The sequence below is a fragment of the Cheilinus undulatus genome, linkage group 10, assembly GCF_018320785.1.
Source record: "Cheilinus undulatus linkage group 10, ASM1832078v1, whole genome shotgun sequence".
Lineage (NCBI taxonomy): Eukaryota > Metazoa > Chordata > Actinopteri > Labriformes > Labridae > Cheilinus > Cheilinus undulatus.
The window spans coordinates 40,991,048-41,012,598 of record NC_054874.1 but is presented as its reverse complement, the minus strand read 5'-3'; the positions used below and the strand labels follow the sequence as shown (position 1 = coordinate 41,012,598).

Sequence of the window (21,551 nt, the reverse complement as noted above, 5' to 3'; positions counted from 1 at the left end):
TTTATACAGTAATTTATTGTTAACACACACATATAGATAACTGCAGATTGCTAAAGTTGGCTGAAATAGTGTTTTAAATGTCATTAAAATAGTTGTCAAATCCACAAAAAACCCACAAACTCATATTTTATTTGCAGTTGAGCATGAAGAACATATCATATGAGACATTTCACAATTTCATGAAAGATGTTCACTCATTTTGAATTTGATGGCAGCAACCTCTTAAAAAAGTAAGGACGGCTTAACAAAAGGCTGGAAAAGTAAGTGGTACAAATGAAAAACACTTATTAGGTTAACTGGCAAAAAGCCAATAACATGAGTGGGTATAAAAAGGAACATTTTAGAGAAGTAGAGTCTCTCAAAAGTAAATATCGGCAGAAGTTCGCAAATATGCTAAAATCTGCATCTAAAAATTGTGAGCCGATTTCAGAAAAATGTTCCTCAACACTTTGAATATCCCACCATGTACAGAAGAGTTCATCTGATTATCAGCCTGACCGATTATTGAGGTCGATATATGGCATTTGGAAAATTATTGGTATCCTCATTTTATTTTACTGACGATAAAGTTAATGAATTAAAAGGTGCATTACTACAGTCCCACTGCAGTTTGTCATCTTCTCCGTAACATGTGTCCTAGCCAATGAACATGTGAACCTGGGCACCACTGGCACAGTGAGCATATGGCATCATTTCCTGTTTTCCTGCTTCTACTGTGTTGCTGTGTGCCATTTCTTATGTTGATAGGGCTAGGATAATTTGTTGATTTTCCTTTACTGTTTTAATCATGCAATTTTACTTTACTTTAAGTAAAGTTTGCATATTGATTATAAATATTGGTTATTGGTTTCATGAACTACTAATAAACAGAATCAGTGTCAGGCCTGAAAAACAAATTTGGTGAACCACTTATCTATAATACATACTATCATCAAAAGATTCAGAGAATCTGGAGCAATCTCTTTGCACAAGGAACATGGCAGAAGGTCAGTAATGGATGCTTGTGTTCTTCGGGCCCTCAGGCGGTACTGCGTAAAAAAAAAAACAACAGGCATGATTTTGTACTGAAAATTACTGCATGGCCTCAGGAACACTTCCGTAAATCACAATCGGTCAAAACAGTTTGCCATGGCATCTACAAATGCAAGTTAAAGCTGCATGATGCAAACAAGAAGCCGTATGTGTTCTGCTTCTAAATGTTGCCCATCTGCATGGTGCACTATTGTCGACTTCACACCTCAGCCTAGTGGATGTTGTTGTTATTTTCTTTTTTTCCTCTGCACTGAGAAAGAATCAGACACCTTTGTGGTTGAGACACAAATCAGTGGTTAATTTTACCATTCTTCAGCTTTCCTCTGGATTCTGTCAAGGACAAATATCAGGGTGTGAATTCTGAACCTCTTCCTTGAGAAACTCTGGTGGTTTAATCTAATCGTAGCAGTCAGATATTCATGACAATGAGGGTCGTGTTCACAGGAACCCCAAAGCTTTTTTTCTCATGCACTTCTACACATGTACACGACACTGATACTTACCAGCATCATAACAGAGCTTGTTGTCTGTCCTGCCTAAGGATTTTAGACACTTTTGTCAACTACTTATCCTAATTTATCTTTTAATTCTACTCCTGCAGTTTATTTTGATTTAATTGTAAATGCTACTTAAAGCTCTTAGTCATGTAGTGATGTTTTCTGCTTTTGCTGTAATGCAACACTTCACCTAAATCTGCATTTACACACCTGGTGCCCAGTTTTATTACAACTGTAATTTCTTTGACAGGGTGGACATGGGCTCTGTGTTTGAGTCGCCCTCCTACTCTCAATCTGTCTACAAACACATTCAGCTGTCACTCACTTCTTTGCGGCTGACGCCCAGTTTCCTGTGGCAGTGACCTGCAAACCACCACAAAGTTATGTTCACTTCTTAAGACACACACACTCTCACAGCCACCACACACTCCCCTAACACTCAGTAAATTTATCCGGTTTGCCATTACGCAAGTTGCTCTTGAATGAGCCTGTTTAATCTTCTGTTTATTAGTCATTTGTTTTAGTGTTTGTAATTCTAGACTGTGTGATACTCTCTCTAATTGGAAATAAAGAATTTGTTTGATAATATGGTAGTACCGAGGCTTCTCTACGGTAGCTTAAATTGTTGTTGTTAACATTAACAGATTTAAATTCATCTCCTGGTTGCAACTTTTAAGTAGCTCCTTTTTTTTCTGACATTTTGTTTAATCGAGTAGAACTATGAGTCTGTCTTCCTACTATTTCCTTTAACACAGGTGTAAAGATTGCTCTACATGCTCTAGATATAGCTGAGAAATGCATATTAGCCTTAAATCTTATACTAATTATTTTCTTAACTTCTGACACAGACTCAAAACATGTTTCTTTGAGTTCAGATTTGATCTTAGGCAAACTGAAAACCCACACAGTGCTAGATCAAATTTTTTTCCCCCACAGTTTTTCTAGAGCCTGTTTTAATAGTGTTGATTCACCCCTCTGGATCCCACTCCTTTAAAATGTTCCTCTTAATGTCAAAGAAAACAATCAACATGGCCTTGAATTTTGACTTGCTCTGTTGTGTTTTCTTCATCTTTGGTGATGATAGTGTTTTCCAGTGCACTGACTGTTTTGTCTCAGGATCATAGGAAGATCTAAGTTTCATTAAATGTAACCAGTCCTTCTAAAAAAATGAGTTTCCTTATAGTTTGTTCCAAAATGTATCCACAAATTTGCTTGTGTTCTCCTATGGATCAGGAGTCAGAAGTTTTGTGACAACTTTGGCACATATTTGTGTCATGTTCGCATTTTCATGCAAACATTGCAGAACTTTCTCTTCCTCAGTGCAGACCATTTCTACTATCATTCTTATACTGAGTCGCTGATCATTTTAAATGATTTGTACCCTTTCTTGAATGTTTTCAGGAGTTTTTGATATGCATGGGTGCCCTGAACGTTCATTGTCTTGGACATCCTCTCTGCCTTCACTAAATCTTTTATGTCATCCAAACACATGCATGTGACACGCAGTGTTGGCTGATGTTTTGTTCACTTTCACTAAAAAGATCAAGTTATAACTCACATTTTTGGGCTCATAATTTTCTGATGCCTTGGTAGTAACACGTGCACTTCAGTAGCTAGCACTGAACTAAAGGAGTCACTTATTACAGCAGTTGTGCGTGAATACCCAACCTTTGAAAACACTTAGTTTGACTGTAAACCACATGGTTTCAATCTCATAAGCGCAGTCTTATCATTTGTTACAGGCTAAACCCAGGTAAATAAACAGTGCCAAACTCTAATGCCCTAACATCCAGTGTATTCAGGCCCCATCCACACAGAGATGAATTCAGAGGTATACGCAAAAGTTTTTTGTCGTATCGGTGTTTCATCCACATGGAAACAGCGTTTTGGGAGGCCGTAACCAGGGAGTTTTTGAAATCCAGAGTGCACAAATCCGTAAATGACTACGGTTTCGTCTCAGTGTGGACGACCAACCGCATCTTTCTTGAAACGATTACGTCACACAAAGCGTAGCTTTCTTAAGACGCCTGCGCAGGTCTAGCCAAAACAACGATGCTGGGTTACAGGGTTGTTTTTATGCTACGGAAGCTACTGAGTTTGTTATGGCTTTTACAGCAAAATCTGATGCTCCTTTACCACCACTGCGAAATGCATGTTCTTAAATCAACACGGAAAACAACCAGAAGAGCAACTAGAAGAAAGTTAATGTGTCAGTTTTCTGTGATCGTCTTCTCTCTTTTGGTGCATTTCCGTGGCAGCAACACAGCGCCACGTACAGACTTGGCATATGCACTACAGGGTTTTGAGTCATTTTTCAGTGGTTCCATGCTTATGCGGATAATTCCTGTAAAGATCCCGTCTTTATGGAAAACTTTCAAAACGAAACGCCAATATGTCGTTTTTGTCTCCGTGTGGATGGGCCTAAAGAAAAGAGATGAAAGAAAACAGGACTGGTTTTCGGTATGGAACACAGGCTGGGTTAGCTCACCTGCACACCGTTGTTGTCTGGGCTTCCGGCCTAGTTCGCCCAAGAAGCTTTGCTTGATCGGCGAGCCCAAGCTTCCTTTAAGTTCAGTTTTAGTTTGGTTGGGATTTAATTCAAAAACAAAAACTAGTTTCATTCAAGTCCATGGGATTTGGTTTGCTGTAGTGTCCAAGTTGGTGTCTTCTCACTCTCACAGTGGCAGCGTTCCCCCCCTACCGAGTCTTGTGACGTCATTTAAAGGTGACACAGTCGCAGCTTCGCGCACACTGCTGGCATAGTGCATTCAAGACTGTCAGACATTCCCCCACAGCTTAACCCATTGTTTATTTCCCACATTAAAACCAGTCCAAAACAATTTACAAAGACAAAGGAGAGGAAAAAAAGAGGAACTTGATCTATTCCCAACATATTTAACAGCTAAACCTCCTAAAAGTATTGATTAAAAGTACTAATTAAATTGTGAAGTGTTTCTAAATTTTGTGTTCATGAGAGATGGGGAAATTCATGAAACCCAAAATAGTAAAACCACAAAGTCATCCTTCAGTAATGAACATAATTATTTCCCAAAACTTCTGAACATTAACACCAAAAATGAAAACAGAATAGAATAAACTCAGGATGAAATACGGGCATGAAATCAGAGTGCATTGCTGAGATTTTTAAAAGATCTCCTGATATTTCAGCAGAAGTTATATAGTAGTGTAGTATAATTAGCAGAAATAATTTCACAACTCACACTGGCACTTTTAAACAAAAAACCTCCACATGTATAAAAACAGCCCTAGCTTTGTTATTTGCATTAATTTAACAGGACTTATTTTGTAAAGTTTAGAAGTACTTTCATTCTACCCCACCCTAAAAACGTCAGGGTCATACACTCAGAGTTAACTTTAATTCCTTTTTACCAAATCATCAGCTGTCAAAGACTTGACAGATAAATGATTAGGCCATTTAAAGGGGAAATATAAGAGAAGAGGAGAAGCACATCTATGTATTTGTGCTTGAGCAAAGAGTTTTCTTTGGCTGTGTTTACATGATGGGTGTGTGTGAACAATAAGGGTCCATAAGGGTGTCAGTTTCTTGGTTCCAAGTGACCACTCATTTCTTCAATCTTTGAAATATTCTTTGATAGACCCATGCCAATATTAATTGAAAACAACTGGATTTAAAGCCTTTAATAAGAGGCTAATTAGGACATTATTCAGCAGTGTGTGAATGAGACCTGGTTGGTCCCACAGTGGGTGTGTCTCCCCTGGTGTTAAACTGTCAAAAGAGGAGATAACTGTGTCCTCTTTCAAAGTGATGGCCTTCTGTGTGTTGGTATATGTGTATGTTGGTGGGTGGGGTCCCCTCACCAGGAGCTCAGAGATGGCCCTGTCCCAAAACCTCAGGAAGCTGCAGGGTGGGTTCAGAGGAGGTGTTTTGTAACAAATGGGAAAGGATCGTGAGAACAAGTGTTTCTAAGTAGTGTGTGTTTGTGTGTTTACAGCCACGCATGTGTTCCTACACCAGCTAGTGTGGACATGTAAATAACAGCCTGGTTATGTTTATCTGAGCAGCTGAAAGGATGAATATGTATTCCAGTAATTTGTCTTTAGTGTGCATGTTTTATGTTTACATACATGGACTGTGTATTGTTGTGTGAGAGCCAAGAGAGGGTGCTCGGGACAATCAGGGTGGAGAGGAAATGTTGACACCCTGAGAGGGAGGGAGGGGGAGAGAGAGAGAGAGAGAGAGAGAGAGAGAGAGAAAGAAAGGGGGAATGGCTTTAGCTGTGGCCCTCGAAGCATAGAGAGACACAGAAACAAAGAGTAAGAGAGGGAACCTGGGAACAGGAGAGGAACGCTCAGCTCAGGTTGCATCCAACAAAGAGTGTCTCAGAGAACCGCAGAGAGAAAAGACCAAGATGAGGAAAGAGTGAAGGCGAAGAAGACAAGAAAGAAGAAAAATTAAGGGAAGCAGGTGTCAGAGAGAAAAAGGAAACAGGAGACACTTAAAGGAAGGAAAAGGTGAAGAGTGAAAGTTAATCTCAAAGAGGAGACATTCGAGAAAGCCGGCCATAACAACCTGCTGGTGTCACGTTTCGGTCTAGCAGGTATCCTGATTTTCATATTGTTTGTGTTTGCATGTTTTTATTGTAGCTATTGAGGCATTAAAAAGGTTGTTTGGACCATTTTAACTTTTTGCAGATTTACTTTTGCATCTCTGGACAACATGTGTGAGTGTTTATACAAAAAAAGCTTTGAAAGAACCACTAGGAAAAATGTGTGCTTAAAAAAAATGTACAAAAGGTGATCTGACCTCACCAGCAATTGAATTAGTTAAGTAAAGAGTTCTGTGTTTGCAAAACCCCATTGGAGGTGTTGTTACTTTGGCGTAGACACATTTTTCTACAGGGCTTATGGGAATATTGACTGCTTTTGACTACTGCTGCCCCTGGATTGTATTAGCTAAGGATGCATCCAATTAGCCAGCTAAATGGCACCAGAATGACTTTGGTTGAACTTATTATGAACATTTTCATCAGTCAAACCCTCTGTCTAAACTGTAACGCAGCTGCCTACCACTAGTAGCCCCTGTAGTTGTTCTGCATTGCTTCAGCAAAGCTCTCTGATCTGATTGGAACAATAGCTGACTGCTTTAGCTACAATGGCATCTTGTAAGAACAGCGTGGTTTAGCAGCATTTTGATTTATATAAGGGGAATAAAGTTGTCCAGAAGCTGTGTCAGGTTATAGTCCCATAAATCTGAAGTACTGTGTGAAGATATTTATCTGTGGACGTTAATCTGCACAGAGGGTCAAAGGCTGTTGGTAGCACTGCTAACGTTAGCCACATTCTGCAAACCAGCTTTTCACCATTAAGGTATAAAATTGTTTTACTGCTGGAGTGGGATTTTTCTCTACAGGATGTGATTGACTTCAGACTAGCTTATTTCTTTTAATCGGATGGGAAAATTATACATGACTGATGAATCGATTGTTTGAATTTTATGAGGGCTGCACGGCAGCACAGGGGTTAGCGCTGTTGCCTCACAGCAAGAAGGTCCCTGGTTCACTTCTTGGTCAGGGCCTTTCTGTGTGGAGTTTGCATGTTCGGGTTCTCCGGCTTCTGCACAATACCAAAAAACATGCCCATCAGGTTAATTGGTGACTCTAAATTGGCCGTAGGTGTGAATGTGAGTGTTCCTGGTTATCTGTCTATATGTCATTCCTGTGATTGACTGGCGACCAGTCCAGGGTGTATCCTGCCTCTCGCCCAATGACAACTGGGATAGCCCCCCCCCCCCCAAAACAAGATAAGCAATATAGAAAATGGATGGATGGATAGATGAATTTTATGATTGTGTCATGCATATACATGCATGTAGGCCTATTTGAGCCCAGCTCAAATTAAAAGACACCATTATTAATGCAAAAACACACAAAAAGTGGATGTTTGGTAGAGTAATACTCCACTCCATCCTTTAATCCTCATTACTCCTGAATATTTCAATATTATTGATAAAAATTTCATTCATCAGAAGTGATCTAAACTCATCATAGAAAGGACAGTACAAAAGAAAAAGAGATTCATTCTTTACTTCTTCTAATTTAAAAGTTCACATAGTCTTTGGAATGTTTTTAAATCTGCCCGTCTTCAAGAGCCAGAGGAAGGATTCCGACTCTTCACTGAGAAAGCAGAGATCTCTGACATCTTGTTAGGTTAGCTTTAATATAAACACAGATGTAGGAACATCACTAATATTAGCACATCCTAAGTATTAGTCATTAAAGGCTCTAGATAAAATGTGTATTTATTCACCCCATATATTCATTTCTGTCAGTAACAGGCTGTTATGTTGCACAATACACCTCAAGTTTGTGGTTTTCCTAGTATGAATTTGGAATGAACACATTGCAAATTTCTGATTTTATTGAAATAACTAAGAAAAATTGGTTTCTGCTGATTCTTTACTGTTAATTAATTTATCAAACGTCATATAATTATCACAATATGGAGAATTTTATTGTATATCATGTTTTTGTTAATGAAACTGTAACATTGAAATTGACTTTCCAAACTAATAAATTATGAATGCAGCTTTAAATGTCAGCTCCTATGTCTATGAAAGCCCACTACATTTAAGTGGAATAATCTCCTGTGCTTTTTCATTTTGAAAAATCTGCCACAGAAAACAAAGATATCACAATGACACTTTTTGCAGTATTGTTTAGCCCTAACAGACAAACAGGATGTCACATTAATTGTGTGAATATAATTCAAGCCTTCCAACATCTATAAAATCATTAGTAATTTGTTTAAAATTGATGTAATACAGTAGGAGGAAGGGTTAACATAATAGTGAGCATTCCAACTAAAATCAGATTGTCAAAATCAAACCTCATTACATCTGTTTCAGTACCATGGCAAGATAAATGTCAGTCATAGGCCTTAAATACTGGGTAATTTCTTCTTTTGTATTAAAAAAAAAAAAAAAACTCTTTCGCACAATCAATATGTGCAAATATCAGCGCTCAGTCACATGTCAATGTGTCCTCCTTGGGCAAGATGCTTAACCCCAGTGTGTTCCTACTGCTGCCTCAGTGTTTTGTAAATTTGCATTCATGCATATGAATGAAATTATTGATGGCCAATTCTCCATTTCAACCTCTGTCATCAGCATGTGAATGTGGAGTGAATGAGTATGAATCAGTAGGTGTGACCTGCCATGGAAAATATGACTGAAGATCAGAGCTCTTTATTCTTGATACCATTTTTCATTAATAAGTTGAGATTATATCTTTACCAAAATGAATGATTTTAAACGCCTCAGGTGTAGCTGAATTGTGTTTTTCTGTCTTTGCTGAATCAGTGTTAATATTTTGAATGTAGAAGGCAGAAGGATACACAGGAGACACAAAGTGGTCTCCTCATATCAGGGGGTTAAAATATGTGCAAATCAGGAATCAGCTCAGTAAGCTTAAAAGAGCATCATATGTACTACCAGCAAAAATCCAATATTATGCATTCTTTGAGGGTTTAAGATTAGGAAAGTACTGCTTACTGAGTGTTTTGTGGTGTTTTTTTGAGTTCATTCTTGCCTTGTATGTTGGTGTTTACTGATCCAGACTTTTCTCCTTTCCTGTAGCATTTCCAGTTCTGTATGATTTAAAATAAGTCAGAAGTGGTTGTATCTTTGCTGTGTTTGAGTTAAGACCTTGAGCAGCACTTTTACAGCCTGACCTCACTTTGCCTTGTGTCTCTGCCAGCATCGATATATCCTGATGAAATGTGTGCACCTGTGTGTGTCTAGGACAACCTCAGTGTGTTTCTGCGAGGCTGTGAGGAGTTGGGACTGAAAGGCTCTCAGCTGTTTGACCCTGGAGACCTGCAGGACACATCGACACGCCCCACTGCAAAGTAAGAATCAAAGCTTTAGTGTTCTCTCTGCTCAGTGGCTGTGTTTTTATGTTTGTTTGTCAATTTCATTCAGTCCCAAGTCTTTAATAGGACAGTTTTATATGTTGTAAAAAAAAAAAGTCTAACATTGCAGTAATCATATTAAGATGTATAAATACTAGATAAGAGACAGACTTTTTAGGTTAATTTATTCTACTTGTTTGGATCAATATCAAAAATATATTTTACTATTTGTCTTACTGTACTTAAAATGGCCTGAAGCTTGTTTTAAATGTCAGTTCAAAGTGACATCACAACTTAACAAACAAGACAAACCGCAAATATGATGTTACATGGAGTACGCTACACACATATAGTACTGCTAACAAGTGTTCACTATATCAGAGAAGCTAAGTATGGTTTGGACTGCAGAAAATAGCAATTTATCAAATCCAAAAATTATACTACAAACCATTACTTTTACTAGTGTACATACCGTAGTCTAAATGCCCTGAAAACTAAGATCAGTATAGCATGCAGTTCTTTCCACTTGTATTCATTTATCTTTTGTAAGCACAAAGCTGGCTTCAACAGGTTTATATCTCTCTCTCTTAAATCTCTAGTCATTTTTTTCTAAGGAATTGGTTTGTTTTGGTGCAACAAGTTACCTAAGGATTTTGAATGAAGAACTTCAAAGCAGTTCTGTTTTTCTGTTGTAAATAAGATTTATTTTTGTATTGTGAGACAAAAGAAATCTCTCTTAACTTTTGTGCCATGTGTGGCAATAGTCTAGACTCTGTTTTTTCTCTGTCATATTGTCGGTGTAGTCATAACAGTGTTTGTTGCTGCCATCTTATCCAGGTCTTTGTTCAGACAGCAGACCTTTCATGCATAGACTAAGGTAGACCTTTATCAGATTGAATCAGTGTTGAAGGTCTTCCTTTTTCTGCATGAAAAACAAACATTTCATTTGGTCCCAAGGAAAAGAATGTGAAGTTGACTGAGTTTTTGATGTGAATGCTCCAAGATTTAAAAAAAATGCAGTATTTGATTATTGGAGTTCAGCAGATGGAAGGGCTGACAGTAGTTAAAGCATGTTCAGACAGCATGCAATGAAGGCATCCATGGAAAAATGAGCTTGATTTTTTTATTTTTTTTTTAAATCTGTAAAAGTTTCCTAACAACTCATGTGAGACTCCGCTTGTTGCAGTGAGTCAAAACATTTTTACCTTACCTCATGTCTTAACTAGGGCTGTTAACATTAATGCATTAACGCTTGTGATTAATCTCGAAACCTTGACGCGTTAAAAAAATTATAATGCAATTTAATCATATGGCTAAGTTTGTCCACAACTTATATTCTATATGTTATGATGTGTTCAAATGTCACATAAAAATGGGAAAATATTCTTTTTGATTAGAAACTTAGATAAATACAGTGTGAATATCTGTTTATATTTGAGGGATGTACAAGAGATGTGACAGACTGAATCACAGCCTTTTAACTCATGCACTACTCAGCTAAGACCACTTGTATTTTAAATATTTGCCCTTTTTTGTATTTCCACCAAACTATAGAAAGTATCAATCAAAGATATCAAAGATCAACACTTTCAATGTACTGTTCATAGAATTAAAAGAATAAAAATAAAACACTTGACAATAGCAACCTTTAAAAATCTAAAAGCATAAAATATACCTAAACCATTTTTAAAAAATGCTGTGATTAATCGTGATTAATCACAGCATGTGATGTGATTGATTGTATTAATTTTTTGAGTAACAGCACTATTCTTAACCTTTATTTTTTGTCTTGTCAGCTAAAAGAGGACAGGGAACAAGGGAGCTCAACAAGGTGCCGGGAGCCTCCAAGAGGATTTTTTTTGTTTTGTTTTGTTTTGTTTTGTTTTGTTTTGTCTTTTTTTATATTTCACTCATATCCATGTGCTCTACACATCATACAAACATTCAGGTGCTGATTAGAATAGTTTATAAAGATCCCCACTCTTCTTGTGTTTGTATGCTTTTCTAAATCAAAATGAGAATGACATGAATTGATCATTTCCCTCAAAACAACAATTCATATTGACATTGCAGTACAGGTCAAAGTAATCACAATGAGAGATTTTTTTCAAAATGTTACAGCCCTAGTTTAATCTATCAAATGATGTGTTGATTATGATGTAGAATGAATTATTGCTTGTGTTGTTGTTGAAAGATGCAAGTGATGAGTAAGTTGAGAAGTAAATGCATCTTAAATTGCAGTCACAATATTTGAGGGTAAAAAAATCGCATTTAGATTATTTTAGAAAATCATTCAGCCCCACTGCTGAGTATGGAGGGTTCCATGTTACAGACTCGAGTTTTGGCAATAGAAGTCACAACCTATGGCAGCCTCCATGACAAGACATGTCCTCTTACAATTATAAAAATCAAGAATTTCTCTGTCTTTAAGAACCTTCAGAAATAGTTGAGATATTGTCAGATCTCAATTAAAAACAAGTGTAACATAGGAATATTTCAGGGATAATATTCTACATATTGCATATTAAAGACATTTATGAGCTTTATGCATATCATAGAATAGCCTGTGTTATTAAGAGGATGAACTGAGTGTTGATGGCTATCACTTGAATTGTTTGTTAATAGATGGCTTGTCTGGCTGCGTGCGGCTTTAAGTGTCACTCTCTGTCAGTCACCCTGTCTGTCATCCTCTACATGGAACAATCAGCCAGTTCACTGCCAACAGAAATAAACTACTGAGAGTCAGTGGAAGTTTATTGAGCCTGTGTCAGTGAGGCAACAATAGCTTATCTGTGAGACACAACTGGTCTCTGTCCAAACAAAACACAAAAGTTTACATCACTCTCTGAAACACGACTCTTTCTTTGTTGCTTGGTAACAAAGCCAAGTGCACGTTGTCATACATACAGTACTGTATGTGTTTGTGTGAATGTGTGGGTGTGTCTCTGGGTGTTTTCATGTGCTGTCCTCATGGCTGTGCACAAACACGGTTCATTCAGAGAAGGGTTTAGATGAGGAGGGGGGAGCAGCACTAATCTTAGCTGCTCTCATGAGGAGCCGCAAGACTGGTTCTGTCAGGACCAGGGTTCTTTCTTAGCACTGTGTGTTTGTGTCGTGTGTTTATCTACACACTTTGCTCTGAACAGGGTTCAAGTTTAAGAGTAAACATGCCTTTACTGCACTGCTGTGACTCCCATTGGTGGATAATTTAGCCATTGTCAGTAAACCTGGAAAAAAAACAATTTTATGTTTCAATTATGTTTTTTCAGATTTTCTTAGATGGGCTATATAGTGTCTACACAGTAAATTGTCACATAAAAGTCCACCAGAGTTCACGACTTTAATGTTTTAATATTTTCTGTGGAAATTTGTTAATTTCTTGTCTCTGTAGTTTATGATGAATGTCGCTGTGACATGTTAGTCTGTTGTGCATTTTTCTGTGAATGGATTTTTTTCTACTGCACTAAAGCCAAGGATTATCTATCACCCTGAAAAATAAGTTTATATTAATAAATCAAACCAACTTGTGAAATCATTTGAGTTTTAAATATCCAGCCAGTTTGAGAGAGGGATGCAGAACTGACCTTAAATTCATAAGTTATTATTCTTGCAGGGCGTCTGCAGAGTCTTTAAAAGGATTAAAAGTTGATAATTCAGTTTAACAAAAGTGATGGCTTTCTAAAAGTATTAAGTCTTGAATGAAGGCCAAACTGTCTTAGATGTTTTCAATTTTGAACACTTTTCACAAGAGGTTGTGGGCTTATTTTTCTGTTTTTTTTTTTTTTTTTCTTTTAGTTTTAAGCAAATCCCCGGGATCTTATGTCAGTCTGCGTGCTTGTTTATGTGCTGGCCTGTTAAGCTAGTGCGTCCTCAAAGTTTTTCTGTGTGACTGAGTGATGTTTGTGTGTAAGTGACAAGTGAATGAAAGTTTCCTGAGAAGTGATTGGAGGAGAAGGTGCTAGAGCCGAGGCTGATACATTTTAAAAATACAAAGCAGCTTTACAGTAAACTTTCTCTGGTCTAATACAAGCATAGAGTCTGTTAATGTTTGCACTGCTAGCGTCACAAAGAAAGCTTATTTGCATGTTACAGTAACGAATACTATCTGTATTTTCTTGACTATGTTGTCACATTTTTATATTACAATCTGCACAAAACATGCATATAACTGTGCCGCCAGTGTAATTGGTAAGAAATTGAAGATCTAGTGGGATCCTAAAATATAATGAGGGTCTTGAAAGTTGTGTTCATTTGATGTCAGATTTTCTGTTGATACCCTGCAAACAACCTGATGGAAAAATAGGCTTGGGGGTATCCACTTTTTAACACGTCATACCCTCCCCAAATTTTTCTGGGTATACGGTATTATTACTATTATTATTACTTATAAAATTTTAGGGACTTCAGTGCCTAAAATAATCAATTAGCATCGATTAACTTAATCTATTTAACATCCAAAGCAGTAAAAATAAGTTTGAATGTTTTTAAAACTGTGGCGTTGCTGCTGTAGCAGTATGCAGCACGTTAATAGACTTTATGATTTTTGTCATTGATCTACAATCAGAAAGAAGGATTTAAGTACTTTAAAACCTGCGTTGTAGTGTACAGCCAGTGGTGCATGTTTAACAGTTTGCTTTGACAGAGGACCGTGGTGCCATCAGCGCTGTGCCAGTGCTTATGCCATGCCATGCCATGCCATGCCATGGCACACGAGTTTCTATGTTACAGTATGTATGTGCGCGTCGGTCATTGCCAAATTGGCCCGACATCATTAACAGAAATTCTGTCATCACCTCTGATGCTCTGTCATCACCAGTGTACTTTATAGGAAGCTTATAAAATGTTGTAGACTACTTTAGAGCTTGAAATAACATGATAAACTTTATCTAAATTTCCCATAAAAGGCCTTAAGAAAAGTTCAGACATTTTAAAAATCCGTTGATGGGGTGATTATGCTTGACTTTGCTGCTGCAGCACCTGTGGTTATTAATAGCCTAAACATTAAAATTTCTCATCACTGATCTACACACAGAAAGAAGAATTAGCATGTTTTTTAAACTCACGATATCATGGATCACATTACAGCCAGCAGTGCACTTAAATACTTTGACTTTAGAGAGGACCACACCGCTGTGCCAGCGCTATGCCAGGGAGCCAGGCTATTGCGCACAGCGCACGAGTATAGCTCTGAGCGCCTTCACCATTTGCCAAATTGAAATGAAATCAGAAGCAAGATCACATTTATCATGTTAAAGCATCTTCACACACTGGCAGTGGTGCTGATGGTGGAGGGGGACACATATTTTAAGGCATTTGTTTAAAAACCTGTACTCAGTACATGGCACTGTCTTAATGACGGTAATTGAAGCAATACTGTGACTATTTTTAATACCCCGGTATGCGGTATTACCGTATTACTGCCCATTCCTATGGCAAAACAATACAAACAGCAGAGAAGGTGTGATGCTGCCTGGCTGAAGCGCTTGCAGGGTACAATGGTAAGGAATAAAAAGGAGGGTTGTACGATTGTCGGCGTTACATAAGTATCTGCAGTTTTTAACTTGTTATGTAAATTATCAGGTGGCAGATTTGAACATTTGTACTGATGTTTGCACATGATATATCAGCTTTAAACATCAGCTTTTCTTTTTTCTTTGTTCATCTTTGTTTCATAAAATTTAGTGTCTTTCAAGGACTGACATGTTATGTCTAAACTACATTTATGTATCTATCAAAATTGTTATTTGCAAAAATGATTTGAAATATCTTAAAAAGTTTCCAATTATAACTTGGAGACTGCTCCTGGGTTTCTTGGATTTTTTTTTCTCCAAGTCTTTTGCTTTGAATTTTGCAATGCAAACTCTTCATTTATTGGATTTTGTTAATTTTTACTCCTTATCCTCACCTGAGAGACAAACCTTGTAGGTGGCAGCTAAGTTACAGGTGCTGTTTTACTACAATTCAGGGTCTGATGGTCTGGGTCCCTTTAGGGAGCTCAGTTCTCCTTAGATACTAGTGGAGTGGGTGGAATGGTGGGACTCTGAATTACAAAAACATTAGAAACCACTGCACTGTACATATATTATATAGAATGTTGTGTATATACAAAGTACAACAGATGGTGAAATGTTTCATTTACAAAGTCACTGATCTGTTTATTTTGCATTTTTTTGTGACTAGAGAAGCAAACAAAAGCTTTGTCATAGCAGTGATCAATTGGCTCTCTCCATTGGAGAAATCTCTCACATGGAAGAAATATGAAAATGCTCACCGAGATACCATCCATCTAGAAACTGAAAAGGAAAATTTGATGTCATTGTCTTGGCAGTTCTCTGCTGTTTCCAGATGTTATGTAATCTTCTGTCATACAGGATGCTATGTCTTTGTAGCTTGTACCCATGGCAGGAAGCTGTTTCAGTACTTCTTTCCCCAGAGTCTCAGGACAGGTGTTTACTCATCAAGGAAACCGCTTTGACAAGAAGGCAGAAAGACAAGCAGGTTCAGGTACACTATGAGCTCAGGCCTGAAATATCTGCTGTTCCTCTGAGTGTTGATGGAAACAGATCGATCTAAAGATAAGTTACAGTATCCAGACAGATTGGATAAATGGGAAGAAACTGTGCTTATTCAGCTGTCAAGCATGTCACACAAGGATGACTAATGGAATGATGCAAAAAAATTCAAGACAATGTCAAATTAGTTTACTTTGTGAGTATGAAATAAACAAGTCCACAAGAAACAGATGTTTTTCAGAAATCCATTAAAAATGATGAAGTATTGATGTTATTGCCTTTTACTGTCAGCAGGCACTGGAAAATATTTAATGTTTCATCAAAAATAAAATCAGAGGTTAGAGAAAGTATTTTTTCATCAGCATTTACATAACATGCAGCCTGCCAAGGACATTTGCAGGAGGTTTCTGTTGAAAAAGTTCATTTCAGGAATTCCATGGCCATAAATAAATGTTTAACTGTTATAGCCAAACAGGTTACTTCTGCCTAATGAAAAACCTCTTGGGGGGTAGATGGCCTAGAGGTAAGGTCGTGCCCCATGACTGTAGGCAGCCAGGGTTAAAGTATGGCCTGTGGCTCCAGGATGCTTTTCTTAATCTCACTCCAACTGGATTTCTGACCAATAACGCATAGATTCTGACAATCCATATTAAATATTCAGAATAACACACAGCATGTTTAGTTAAAGGAATTGTAATATTAGTGTGCTCATTTGAGAACCAGCTTGACAAAGTTTACCCCTTGAAAGAAGGAAAACTCCAAGAAAACAACTGTAACACTCAAATCCTAGTCGTGAGTAACTGTGCCACACATGGAAAAAAGAGAGGTTGGGAGCCTAAGACTGGTTTAACTCCTAATTATGGCTCAGTAAAAGCAATGTTAAAGTAGTATTTGCTGACTTTATTACACATCATTTATCATCATTTGTTTTGAAGTCATACAGAGATGGAATTGTTTCCTGATCTCTGGAAAGTCCATGCTCCATAGAAACTGCAGCACACTTCCATCTGTTCTCACAGACAGTAGACTAATCTTTACTCTATTACCACCATGCTGTTACCACCCTTGTCATTTGATGCTTAATGCAATAAGGCCAGTTTGCATGGAAAGGGTTTTTTTCCCCCAAAAAACAGCATTTCTTTAAAATTAATGTATATGTCACAGATATATTTTAAAGAATAGAAAACTTGGGGATCTGACTCAAACAGAGACAAAGAGAAAAGACTGAAATGAACAGAAAGAAAAAAAAATGCCCCTAAGTATGAAGAAATACCTTGTGGAATCTGTTGCATTTGTCCTGTACGTTTGTTTCCACAAGGCAACAGTAGAGAAAAGAACCTTGTCTCTGTTTATTTAGTCAGCTTAGAGAAAGAGAGGATGATGAGGAAGAAGACAGGGGGGTTAACAGATCATTCCCTCCAGCTACTTTCCCCTTGTTCCTCTCCTCTTTCACTCTCCTCTTTGTCAGGTTACTGCTGTCACGAAAAAACTCACGCAACTGTAATTTGGGCGTCACCTGTGTGTTGACTGAGTCCAGCTCTGGGACCCTCAGGCTTCAGAAAGTAGTTATAAACAGTGTTACAATGTATACTCTGGATAAAGACAAAGGATATGACTCAGAGTTTCCTATATTTGATAGATCTGTACCTGTTGCAGGTGTGGTTGCTTCTATCCAGCAGTCTGTCACACATGATTGAAATCTTATCCTCTCAAATTCTTTCATTTGTTTTGTGTTAAGTAATGTTTTACGGACAGAAACTTGCAGTATGTGATACTTAAAGAATTCTTTTGAGTAATTCCTGTCCATGTAGCCTGACCTGCTGTCCAAGAATTGGTGTGGTTTCATGGATCTCCAGAAACAGCGCAATATAAATAGTAAGAATCTGTCAAGCTGGAATTATGCTTCTTTTAATATAACCTGTAAGGGTGTTAGTGAGATCTGGTACTCAGTGAAAAGCAATCTCCTCCTCACATGTAGTAAGGGGTAAGGTTTCCCTGGAAACCTGCTTCTGTACAAGGTTGATCTTAAAAAACAAAAAACATTATTTTATGTTTTTTTTTTTAATCACTGTTAGATCAGTGTAAACAAATTATCCCTCAAAATGTATTTCCTGTTGACTGGTGGTGCAGACATCTGAAAACTAGCACCAGAAAGAGACACCACCTTGCATTTTTTTCTTAATTCCTTAAAAACTTGAAGAGACTTTGCAGATTATTTCAAATGTAAGACTGCTGAAGATGAGCACTTCCTATCCAATCTTCCTAAAATATTTCTAAAATGTGTTCTTAGACGATCCTCAGGCAGGTCCATGAAGCTGCTCTTAAACTGTTGAATTGTTCTTACTTTAATTTTTTTAATTGAAGATTGACATGTAAGTTAAGTGCTTGTGTACCATTCCTCCAATTAGCATGGGAAAATGTCCCTTCAAAGAATATTTGCAGTGAATGCAAATAAAACACATGGGGCGCAGTGTACAGGATTTTAGTGTGTGACATTTTTCAGATTGAAAAACGTATCTGAAAATAACAGACTCGGTGTGCATTATCAGTTTCCAAATAGTATGTCTGTGCAGAGTTTTGTTCACATAACAGATAAAACAGTAACCAGTATTAATGTTAGCTGTGGTAGAATTTCCCCACAGTAATCATACTGTTCATATTTTGATTATCATGATTACTGTCAGAGATAGCCATGCTTTAATTTCACAGTAAATAATGTCCAGACAACGTGCTTCGTTAACTGAGATGGATGTAAAAAACATCAACAGGTTGACCTGAGATGTACAACATGTCATGTCATGCTTTAGCAGCTCCTCTTTGACTTAAAAAGTCCATGAAATGCAACTAAGCTTTGGAGCAGCTCATGTTAGCTTAAAATAATATACAAATGTTGAAATCCACATAGAAATCAACAGAATAGATGTAATTAGCTTTAAAAAAAACTGACAATGCTTATGTTATTATGTGTTCAATAAACAATAAGACAATACGATTCCTTAAATGTAGCATAAATAAAATGTTATGATGTGTTTAAATGACTGATATATTTGCATGCTGCTGAATGTTGTTCTCTTTATCCCCATGTGACCTTGTGACCTTGTGACTAGGGGTCAACCGATATTGATTTATTAAGGCCAGTACCAATACTGATTACTAGTTGTTAATAAAGCTGACAAAGTAATTTATATTTGGCACCAGAATACATTTGCAATAATACCCCTAGTTCTGACCCAGCCGCTCTGGGCTCTTCTTCAGAAATGGACCCAGTGGGCGAGGGTTCACCCAGTGGGCAAGGGCTCACACTGTCAGTCTGAGCAAAACTGTGGTGCAAACAGAACACTGCCCAGACTGACAATGTGGAAATTGCAAGTTAGCCTAGAGGTATTTACATCCATAACAGAAGCGTCTAGTGGGGTCAGTTCCATTTATAGCTTCTTTTTTCTCTTTAGCATCTTTTCATTTTGGCAACATCTGTGGTACAAAGTGGCTGCTGCTGTGGTGTTTCTGCAATCCTCACAGCGATCAGTCATCAGTCATCTGGCCAAAACTGTGACTTGTCTCCTCTGACTTGTGTCTCTTTGTTGAAAAACGTCTTTATGAACGGTGAAGGGCAGATCAAAACAAACTCTCTAAAGTGACAAAGACAAATATTACATTGCGGTTTGTATTTTAGATGACAAACTAGCCATTGAAGTTAACAGCTGGAAACACTGAATAAAAACAACACACACAAAATATGCTGTTAATTTTGTTAATCTGATAGTTCTCATATGTGCTCAAACCAGTTTAGACCACCTCTAAATATTCAGCAAGTTTTATTTTGGCTGCATGGATATGTGGGAGTCTGTTAGTTGAAAGTCGTCTGCTGCTGATATATTTATGTAACATGTTTCATTAAATAACTCCAGGAGTCAGTGTCTTACTTTCTCTTCCTCTCTCTCTCTTTCCAGGGGAAGTGACTGCAGCCGAAAGCTCAAGAATGTAAGTGATACTTCTGGGTAAAAGTGGGATAATTTGTTTGTGTGCTAAATTTGTGTTTGGATGGAAACTTGTTATTATGGTCTGGTGTTTCTGTTTGTGCTGTGTTCGTCACTCTTCTTTCTTCAGCTGCTCTTTTTGTGACTTTTGCAGCTGCACTCTTTCCTTTTCACTCTATAGTACACTCTGCCTTGTGCAGAAGTCCTACAGAGTAAGAGCAGCTCTAAGAATATCAAGAATGTAATCACTTTCTGAAGCTATCGTAGCTCAAAGCATTGATTTCCAAAACAGGATTAAAGTGGGGTGGGGGCTTGGCTTGGCTTGGCTTTAAATAAAAACATTATGTGCTGTTTTTGTACTTCTAGAAAAGCATAGCAAATATTGTAAAGGTAAATATAGGTAGAGATGGGTCAATACCCTGTTTTTCAGCTCTGATATGATACAAATACATATGTACTGATACCTGATATTGGTTCCAATATTTTTTCAGGATTTCTTTTTCAGAGTCTAAACAATGTTTTAAAATGCATAAGACTTAATAATATTCCATCCATCCATCCATTTCTGCTTATCCGAGGTTGGGTTGTGGTGGCAGTAGGTGAAGTAAGTCAACTCCACAGGGAGGCAACCAGGAGGCATGCTGGTCAGATGCCCGAACCACCTCAACTAGCTCCTTTTGATATGAAGGAGCTTTACTTTGAGAGCCCTCCAAATGTCTGAACCCCTCACCCTATCTCTAAGGCTGAGCCCAGACACCCTCCTGAGGAATCTCGTTTTGGCTGCTTGTATCGGCGAACTCATTCAGTCAGTCATTGCCCAGAGTTCTTACCATAACTGAGGGTTGGGATGTAGATGAACTGGTAAATCGAAAGATTTGCCTTCTGGCTCAGCGCCACTACTGATGGTGCACCAATCCACCTGTCCATCTCATACATTCTACCCTCACTTGTGAACAAGGCACCGAGATACTTGAACTCCTTTACCTGGGACAAAAACTCACTCCCCACATGGAGGGAGAAATCCAATAAGTATTATTCCCAATAAACTTATTTAAAATTTTTACTGGCTTTACATAGAAACACACAGCAGCAACATATATGAGGTAGTATTGAATAGTTGAATCTGCAGTGAAGTGTAAAAACAGCAGCAACAACTGTAAACCACCAACAGAACCCCAGTGCTACTGTGGCAAACTGATTATTAAAAGTGAAAGTGAATTACTGTATACAAAGTAAATATTTAGAAATGAATATCTTCAAAGATGAAAACAAAACCTTTCAAATAAGTTTAAAAAAAACAATGATCCAACAAAATATCATTAATCAAGGGACTATTGCAGCTGGGAGCAACAAATGGGAAGTTTTCAAACTAAAGTTTGACATAAAGGACAAGCTGCAACTTAAAGCACAACATTTCTAGATGTGGGTGTTCAGAATAATAGCATTTGGGGAAAACAACAGCTACAGACTTTGTGAAGGATTTGTCAGAAGTACTTATTATTGATTTAACTTAGCTTTAGCAGCAGCCACTGTGTTTGTTTTCAGCCTCACTGGAAATCTTTACAGCTGCTCCTCTGACCTCGCTAAATGCCATTTGCTTTTTTGAATTATCATGGACTTAAAAGAGCCAGTCACAAGTTAAA

General features: G+C 37.7%; 1 protein-coding gene across 7 annotated transcripts in view; it reads left to right on the top strand.

The window, feature by feature from the left end:
- Nucleotides 1-21,551, top strand: part of LOC121516101 (LIM and calponin homology domains-containing protein 1-like) — a 152,319-nt gene that overhangs the window by 73,856 nt on the left and 56,912 nt on the right. For 6 of the 7 annotated variants that reach the window (XM_041797197.1, XM_041797201.1, XM_041797200.1 and 3 more), the window contains exons 5-6: nucleotides 9,310-9,416; nucleotides 19,882-19,912. In XM_041797197.1, the coding sequence (XP_041653131.1) occupies nucleotides 9,310-9,416; nucleotides 19,882-19,912 (138 nt within the window). Of the gene's footprint in view, nucleotides 1-5,825; nucleotides 6,110-9,309; nucleotides 9,417-19,881; nucleotides 19,913-21,551 lie in introns of those variants that run through there. The other variant, XM_041797202.1, reaches the window with a different exon arrangement.